Source organism: Penaeus vannamei, chromosome 28, assembly GCF_042767895.1.
Source record: "Penaeus vannamei isolate JL-2024 chromosome 28, ASM4276789v1, whole genome shotgun sequence".
Taxonomy (NCBI): domain Eukaryota; kingdom Metazoa; phylum Arthropoda; class Malacostraca; order Decapoda; family Penaeidae; genus Penaeus; species Penaeus vannamei.
The window spans coordinates 18,209,889-18,219,888 of NC_091576.1; the positions used below are offsets into that span (position 1 = coordinate 18,209,889).

The 10,000-nt window shown below is 35.3% G+C and overlaps 1 protein-coding gene across 1 annotated transcript in view; it reads left to right on the forward strand.

Annotated features, from left to right (window-relative positions):
* The window catches only part of LOC113814882 (beta-1,3-galactosyltransferase 1-like), a 20,565-nt gene extending 14,015 nt beyond the window's left edge, over positions 1–6,550 (forward strand). Inside the window, exons 5-7 of the mRNA XM_070141420.1 lie at positions 1–134; positions 5,419–5,560; positions 5,984–6,550. The exon at positions 1–134 is cut by the window's left edge and continues 261 nt beyond it. Of these exons, the coding sequence (XP_069997521.1) occupies positions 1–134; positions 5,419–5,560; positions 5,984–6,079 (372 nt within the window). The 3' untranslated portion in view covers positions 6,080–6,550. The remainder of the gene's footprint in view (positions 135–5,418; positions 5,561–5,983) is intronic.
* The last annotated feature ends 3,450 nt before the right edge of the window (positions 6,551–10,000 follow it).

A 10,000-nucleotide genomic window follows, 5' to 3' on the forward strand; every position in this document is an offset into this window, starting at 1 on the left:
CTTCGTTCAGGAAAGTGGGGTGTCTCGGAGGAACGTTATCCTGGGAATTCTTACCCTCCGTACGTGGCTGGTCCTTCGTATATGGTGCCGATGCCCGTGGTGTCTGCCCTGCTACAGGCTGTTAGGAGGACGGAGTAAGTATCAGTGAAAAAACATTTTTTCCCCTTTGATTAAATGTACATTGATTTATTTCATACCTTTTTTTGTACACTTTGAGGTCAGGATTCTTCTTTATAAATTTTTCCTATGCACACTGCGCAGTTTCATTTTTACTTCTTTACGTAGTAATTTAGAAATTGGGCTATATGAAAATACATGCCATTATAACAAAACAAATTGCCCAGGACGTATACATTCATATTATACCAAAATAATATTTCTTTTCCTAATGATAATAATTGTAGCACCCACGATTGCTAATCGAACTGAAGATACGCCTGAGAATGGTTTCTGTGGCTATTATATGGCATTCAAAAAAAAGTTATGCTGACTATATAAAGGTGGGCAATACCTGTCACATTTAAGTGATGCTTACCGGGTATCTAGAAGTAAAACTTATTTTTTTATGAAGTAAGTTTATATAACAAAATGGTAGTACATGAAAACAAAGTCTATATAGCTTAAACATGTAAGGGCAATACATTAGTATCCATAAAGATAGTGGATGGTACTTATCTGGCACAGGAAGTTTATGTGATGGCACTACATTTTATTACATTTGAGGTTTATGGTTTTCATCGTAAACTTAGTGTTGCATATCTGGCACAGGAAACTAATCAAACATGATGGTCAAATTCGGTTACAATTCAGAATTGTACCTTAATTCGTAGATGCCAATTGAATAGAATTCCCGACCATAAGTATCAGTATGTTCGAAGCAAACTGTATTTTTGTATAGAGGGAAATGGTGTACATATCAATAAAATGTGGTATGATTCTCTTTTCAAAGCGTGATTATTGTACAGAAACGAGTCATATCGCAAACATAATGCAAATGCAACACCTGCGAAGTTTACATAATAGTGATACTTATCTGGCACAAGAAATTGTTTGCTTCTAATGTGATTATGGTCAAAATGGGCCGCAATTTATCTCTTAATTCTTACTGTGTAGGAGAAAAACATTTATACAGAGAGCGGTATTCCTTTAGGGAAATAAGAGGGGTGTTTTGCACTCTTTAACCTAAAAAGGTGATCTTTACCTTGAATACGCAATATATTGACATTGACTTTCCGTGTAGTGGTACTTATCCCGCTCATGAAAACGGTAGTTATGTAATACAGTGGCCATAGAGGTGCAACGGTACTTACCTGGCACAGGAAAGATTAGCCTCCACGAAATGGCAATATTCTTTGTCATATGAAGATGTCATCCTTTCTCTATAATGCACACACACTAACATGTGTATATAAGTATGTGTTAAACATATATATACATATATATATTTATACACACACATATACACATACACAAATACATATTTATATTCATATATGTACATATATATATTCGTATATGTATGTGTATACACAAATATAGATGTATATTCATATATATATACATATAAACATATATATATATATATATATATATATATATATATATGTAGAGAGAGAGAGAGAGAGAGAGAGAGAGAGAGAGAGAGAGAGGGAGGGAGGGAGGGAGGTGGCATAGCTCAATGGTAGAGCAATGGCTTTGGAATTGCAATGTCCTGGGTTCGCGCCCGGCTGTCCCTCCCAGTCGACTCAGCTGTGAATGAGCACTGGCTGACGTAAACATGCTAGGGTCAAATTCGGGGCGGATAGGAACTGGCCACCCTACAGCATCATCCCGCAGCTTAGTAAGCATGTTTCTCTATAAAGCATGTCCCCTTACGTCCAGATGGATATAGGACCAACTTTGATATATATATATATATATATATATATATATATATATATATATATATATATATTCGCATACACGCACACACGCCTCTCTCTCTCTCTCTCTCTCTCTATATATATATATATATATATATATATATACATATATATATACATATATATATATATATATATATTTAGAGAGAGAGAGAGAGGGAGCGTAGTTCGGTGGTAGAGCACAGGCTTCTCTGGGTTCAATGGACTACAGGCTACTTACTGGGATCAAAGTCACATCGGAAAGGAACTAGACACTCTATATTATCCCGTAGTTGAGCATGCGTGTTTCTCCATGAACATGTCCCTTCCATCCTCTTGGGTATGGGTCAGAATTTGACTCTGATATATATATTTGCATATACACATGAATGCGTGTTCAACATGTGTCCTCGCATAAAAATAGTGATGTACTAGTGATCAAACGCCTTATAGCCATATTTATCTGGCACAGGAAAATGCTACTTACGTGACGGTACCTTTTATAAGTTGGTAGGTATATCTTTTTCGTCGTAGATTAACATAGTGCTACTTACCTGGCACAGGAAATGTACATTAAATAGGATAGGGACCAAATTAAGTTTCAATGTAGAAAGGTGGTGTCTTAATTCGCACTTATTAAACATGAGTAAAACTGCCCTACCATAAGCATCAATATGTACAAAGCGAACAGTATTTCTGTAGTGAGGTGCGAAAATAGTCCCCCAAAAATGGTATGGTTCTCTTGTTAAAGAAGCGTAACTGTTGCATATATAACTTACATAATGTGAATGTAGCATTCCTGTGTTTACAAAACAGTTTTACGTCTGGAAATTGTATATTTTTAACATGGTCAGAGAAAAACCTCAATACAGAAGGTTGACCTTTATTCTTATCTACTACGTAGCAGAACATTTATACATGGTACTTATCCCATTCATTAATGCTGCAGTTAAGTGATAATCTGGATATATAGGTGTAACGGTACTTAACTGGCACAGGAAAGATCATCTTCCACGAGATGGTAATATTCCCCACACAAACACACATATACGTGTATATATACATATTTATAATATATGTATTTGTAATGTATATATAAAAGCTATTCATATATATGGAGGTCACGTAGATCATTGGTTTTACTACTGCAAGTTTCTACTACTGACTTGCTGGAGTCAAGATCATAAAGGAAGGGAACTGGCCACTCTATCATGCTATCCCGCAGGTTAAAATGAATGATTTTCTAGGAAAATGTCCCTTCTATTCTCTTGGGTATGCCTCGCACACGAGTGATATACATCGTATAGTGGTACTTACCTGGCACAGGAAAATGGTAGTTATTACATTCAGGTATACTCTTCGTCGCAGATTAGCGTAGTGCTACTTACCTGGCACAGGAAACTGATGTACATCGAACATGACTGTGGCCAAATAACGTTACAATCTTCATTATGGTAGTGTCAATATGTACTAGGCGAACATTATTTCTTTATAGAGGTGGGAAAATGGTGTATATTTACCCCCACAATATAGTATGGCTCTCCTCAAATAGTGCATATTTCCGCCAAAATATGGTATGGTTCTCTTGTTAAAGAAGCGTTACTGTAATACAGAAACGAAGGTCATACATGAACGCGAATGTAATATTTCTGTTTACATAACAGTGGTACTTATCTGGCACAGGAAATTGTATTCTAATGTCATGGTGGTCAAAGTGGGTCAAATTCAATACAGAAGGTTGGTCCCTTCATTCTTACTATGTAAGGAAAAACTTTATTTTCTACAGGGAGCAAGATACGTAATGGGGAGATAGCAGTTATTGCTTAAAATAGTGATATTAAGCTTAAACAATAAACAGGTAGCATTGACACATTTCAAGGGTGGTACTTATCTGGCACAGGAGACTAACTTTCCCTGTATTGGTACTTATCCTGCTCATGAAAACGATATTTATATGGTATAAATATAGTTGTGCAGTGGTACTTAACTGGCACAGGAAAGATGATCTTCAATTGGATACCATCATTTTTTTATCACATGAACATATCCTCTCCCTAATCTACATACACACATATAAATATACATAGACTATTCATATGTACAGAAGTGGCGTAAGTGGTAGAGCGCTGGCTTTGCTACTGCAAAACCAGAGCCGGTAGCTGAGGTCAAAGGAAATAGTTATCCTACCATATTATCCGGCAGATTAGTATGCATGGGTCCTAATATATATACATATATATATATATATGTGTGTGTGTGTGTGTGTGTGTGTGTGTGTGTGTGTGTGTGTAAATTATATGTATACACGTGTGTATATACACCATGTGCAGTTTATAAGGAATGATATACTAGTACTTGAACATCGTTTGGTGGTACTTATCTGGCACAGTAAAGTGGGACCAAGAAACTCTTCTTGGTGGTTTCACCGATTCATATGTATCTGTTATATATGTATATATATATATATACTTATATTATTGTATGTATATCTACATTATGTAGATATATACAATTATAGATATATTACCAAAACTTCTATATATAATTTTTACATGGATTTATATTCTTAAATATGTTTGCATATGCATGCTTGCACTCAAATATCAAAAGGTGGTACTTATCTGACACATGAAGGTGGTCCTCCCGGTTACATGGAACCACGGACTTATATGACAAGGAAGATATAATAATGATGAAGTGGTACTTATCTGGCACAGGAGAGCTATACCGTCATGCCATGCGGATTTATCATAATAATGAAGTACCCGACACAAAAGACCTATAATGCCATGTCATGTCAAAATCCTTGCTGTGTATATATATATATATATATATATATATATATATATATATATATATATATATATATACATATATACATATATATATATTTTTATATATATATATATATATATATATATATGCACAAACTTACATGATAAACAGATAATGTTAAAGCAGAATGGTACTTAACTGGTATAGAAGTTGGTGCTTCCGTTTCGAACACGCTTCAACCTGCCCTAAACTTGAGCTAAAACAAACCCATTAAAGTCAGGCCAACTCTATCCTGGTCCTATGTAACCTAACTGAATCAAACTGAATATAACCTAATCAAATGGAATCCACCCTAACCCAATATGGCCTACACAAACCCAAGCTAACCTAACCGAACACAACCGTACCCACTATAATCTAGTAGAACTCAATCATACCCGATCTAACGTAACCCAGCCCATTAAACTATCCCAGCCCAAGTTAACTTGATATAACTTTACTAAATCCAACTGAACCATACAATCATTCATGATTCATTATCTCTGTTATTATACAGTTGTCACAGAAGAAAAAGGAGTTTCGAAGAGATACTATGATACATCATATCTGATTTTCGAAACACTGGTCCAGGGACTATTCATTTTTACCTAGTCAACATTAGAGAGGAAAAAAAAAATACTTCAAGAATATATCAAACAAAGCAACTTGATAATTCATTTAATAGGCACTTTTCTACCCGCAGATTTTTATTCTTGGAAGACGTCTATACAACCGGACTCGCCGCCAAGAAAGGAGGAATCTCTCACTATAACATATTCACTCTTACAAACTCTCTACCCAACAAAATTGACGTGTTTTGGTGTTCGGGAGCAAGAGTATTTCAAGTAAGTATATAATGGCTGAATTTCTGGCTATTCAAGGGCGTTTGATGTGGCTGTTCGTAAAATTTTAAGACTACAAAAAGCTCTGCCAAAAAAAAGTAACAAAATTTAACTCCTTTAGTGCGCATTTTCACCTCGAAAGTATAATTAACCTGGATATGCAATGAATGATCTCTTCCTTGCTGTAAATATCTAAATTTTCTTTGTGATAAACATGTAGTCTACTTTCTGTGTATGTATGCATAGAGAGAGAAAAGGTGTTCATGGACATGTATTCCCTCCCTCTCAATATATATATATATATATATATATATATATATATATATATTTATATATATAATGTATGTATGTGTATACCTATATACTATATAATTCCTATATAATACATGAACATTAATCTAACGCATATTTGATTACTTCCTTCAGGAAAATGTAGGTCTAAAAGAAGCAACGAGAGGCTGGAACAAGATTCGTGAGTTAGAGGGCATCATTGAACCTCCAGAATATGTCTTCACTCCCTGACATTCAACTGTTATCGTTCCTCTTATTTTCCCTTCGTGGTCTGAGTTTCCGTTATGAACTTTCTACTGTATGTTTGTTTTTGTACTTTGTATTTTTCCTTAGCATATGTCTTTGGCAATACTCTTTGCTAATTATTTACTTACTTTTATATTAATTATTTTGTTTTTTGTTTAATTACACACATTAGATATCTTAAGCCACTTCTTGTTTGACAGGCTTTTTTTTTTGACACAGAAATGGTATGTTGTACCCTATTCATGACAAACTGAACCACATTTAAGGCTAATATGTTGTAGATTATTTGACTATTTCATATGTATAATAATTATAACATACACTTGTAACTCCCAAATAACATTTCGTAGAACCTACGATTAAAAAGGGGAAGGGTACCAAAAGAAAAATGGAGACATATATTGTACAGAATAACAAATGTGAAAATGTAATAAAGTATTTATATCGACAAGCCTAAATTGTGTTTTCGTGTATTGTAGAAATTTAATTCCATCAATTATTTTCTACGACAGATATAAACACCATCAAATCAATTACTGAACACAATGGATTACAGTAACAGCTACATATTTATTCAACAAAATATTATGACAATCATATTATCATAATGGTATTACGATGTAGGAATAAAACTACGAATAAAAATGTGTACAATTATTATATTTTCAAATGTATATAGATAATTTACCGATACTATGTTGTTATAACCTGAACTGTCTGTCTTAAATGATAAGGCCTATGAATGAACAATTTTCCTATTTTCTGATACGAGTTGAAAAAAAAAAAAAAAAAAGACTCCATTGACAAGTATAAACAAGTATCATCAAAACCAGCAATGTATATGAGAGATAAACAGATGGTGCAGACAAATCAAATCAGTTTGAATATAGTGTGACATCGTGTTTATAACGCCAACTGATTATCCAGTGGTAAAAATTATATTGATAGCTCATTATATTTATCTAAATTAATATTCAGCAGTCAAGATTTGGAGCTTTTAATGATTATGAGACCGGCATGCTCTGATATCCGAAGCATTTTTTTTTTTTGGGGGGGGGGCGGGTATGGTATCCCGTGGTACTTGCCACACCACAATAATTGTAAGACAGATGACGTGTGATTACTGGGTATCGATAGCATTAAGGTAACTAAAATTATGGATTCTGTGATCACTCAAAGTGCCACTTCTAAAGCAAAATCTAAAGACGAACAACGTATGTCAGCTATTAAAGAAATACATACTAATAAGCTATATTCAAAGCCGCAGACCTAGCCTCAAACGCTCCCCTGCAGAAGCCATTCTCTTTCCCATAGAAATAATGTTCTTTTCATAAATGTATTCGCAGTTTAAAATCAGAGCTGTTTCTCTAAAAGAACTGGAGATGTAAGGAAGAAAAATCTCGTTAAGGCTGTGGAAATTACAATTTTCTTATGATGCCTTTTTTAACAAAGTGAAGCAAAACGTGATTTGCAAAGACAAATATATCTACCATTATTGGCTAATCATACTGATGGATCTCCAGTAATGATTACCAGTAAAAACATAAACAGTTAAACATAGGAACCATTGAAATGGCGCTATGTTCCCTGGAATATAGACAACAGCTTTCAGATTAAAATTTTCCATTGAATACAAGTGAGTTTGGAGTTGGAAACCGAAAATACGAATTGCTAATGCTATTTTGACCTTTCTTAAGAATGGAATCGTTTCTTTCTCAGAAAAACTAAGAGGATAGTCACAGTTGTTTTTCTCCGGAACGAAAAAAATAGATAATGTAATTGTTTATACCTAAAACCGTATACTTTAGCAAGGAATTTTCGTTGATATCCTAAGATATACAAGTCACTGCAGACAGATTTCAACTTTGACATTGTACATTTTGGAGAGCTCATGATGAAGCATATGTTCTCCTAATAGTACTTCCTGGCCACTGCCAATATGATATTAGGTAATCTAGCTACCTACACCACCATGATTTGTCCGTCACAATAATTTCCTCCATGCAAATTCAAGGTAAATTTGGAAATGCAACCCCACACCGTATTTTGAGTGAAAAGAATAATTTTCTAATAATGTTTCGAACAAATCTAGCCCTCATTTCCTTCGTAAACGAAGCATAATTACAATATCGGTCCCAAGAAATATCGGAGGAACACTAGCAAACATTTCCGGCTCCCTTAGAGCCCCTTTCAGAAAGGGCTACCCCCACCCATGGTTGGTCTATAAAATCACTTCGTATAATCCGGCAGGATAGAGCCCGGGCACACCAGGTACCTCATATGTAATCAGTAAATATAGGGGGCTTCGCCCTTTTGAATCCCCACCCCCCATCTGGTCTACAAAATCTTCACCTCGTATGTTCCAGCAGGAGAGAGCCCAGACCCAGGAAGAATTTTAACATCTTACCTTCAGCCTTACAAGCTGCGGGTCACTGGGATCGCCTGAGCCATCCAGGTCGTTGTTGGGGGGAGGTGCGATGGCCATCCACCGTTCCTCATCGGAAAGTGGTGTGTACAGTTTTGCGGCCTCGACGAAGAACTGGTGGCGGACTACTAGTGTCAGTCTTTTCTATAATGATACGGCACCTTACAGTGCGGACACTGTACTTCCACTGAAAGTACACTGTGATTTCGCAGATATAATAAGCTTGCGTTGTTGTTTCGATGATATTTCGCGATGAAATCTAAGTAATATTCTCACACCCTACACAGTTTAGCCATGATGGAACTGGATTGAATTTAAGCTGCCTTCTCCTAGGCCCAGCTTCTATTATCATGTGATGATATATTCCATATCTGATTGGTTCTATCGAGTGTCCATGTTCACATCACGTTCTCGCCCGAATCTAATTGGCTTATTTGATTTCCCTTATATAGTAATCCGCTACAAATCTGTCAGATTTTCCTTTGCTCAACAAATTTTGTAATTTTGTCACAAGGGTGGAGGCGGAAAGTTGCTGCGGCTCCTGAACATCGTGGATTTTATATCCTTTATATTACCGTTATTATCAATTTGCGGAGAAAATGGTATATCTTCAAACTTTCAAAGATTAATGTGTTCTACTACTTGGTAAGCCCAGATTCTTTAATTTAGGTGTGGGGTTGCGTTTCCAATAATACCAAATTCATGCCATAAATTCTGAGAAAAGTCAGTACAAGTACTGTCCACTAGTGCTGAAAGTGCATTCAGTTTTCAAGTGTGTGTGAATAGATGTATGTTTCCTTATGCATACCGTGAAACAACGATATAGGGAGTGGCTCAAGCTTACCTTGCATACTGCGTGAAGGTTTCGATGCAACCACCCACCCTTCATGCCTTACGCCATGCACAGAGTGTGCAAGCGAAGGAGTGTTTACGCTCGCGAGAAAAATGAGAGAAAGCGCATTGAACTATATATACAATATATCTTGATTTTGTTAAATATATCATATTTATTTTTATATATATCATTCCTCTGAAACTCTTAAAAAAAAAAAAAAAAAAAAAAAAAAAAAAAAAAATATATATATATATATATATATATATATATATATATATATATATATATATATATATATATATATGTTAATTTATATCATTTACACTCGCAATACTTTCCAAACCAACATGTCTGCGACCCTCACCCCTTCACCTACTACCCAATCAGCTGTTCCATTTATATCATTCCTTACATGTTTAAGCTTGGAAAACATGAATATGTAGCAATGCTTATTTACCTTTCGTAGTTTCAGTAATGCTTGAAGGCGTGACTCCGAAGTATGCCATTAATATCAATATTGACGATGGGGTAAATTTGCAGAAAACCTTCGCATGCCCGATCGCGATGATTTTGGTACAGGTGGATTCCTCTCCCTCTCCACTATCCAAATATATTAAAATTATGCTGCGGACTCCCCCACCCCATA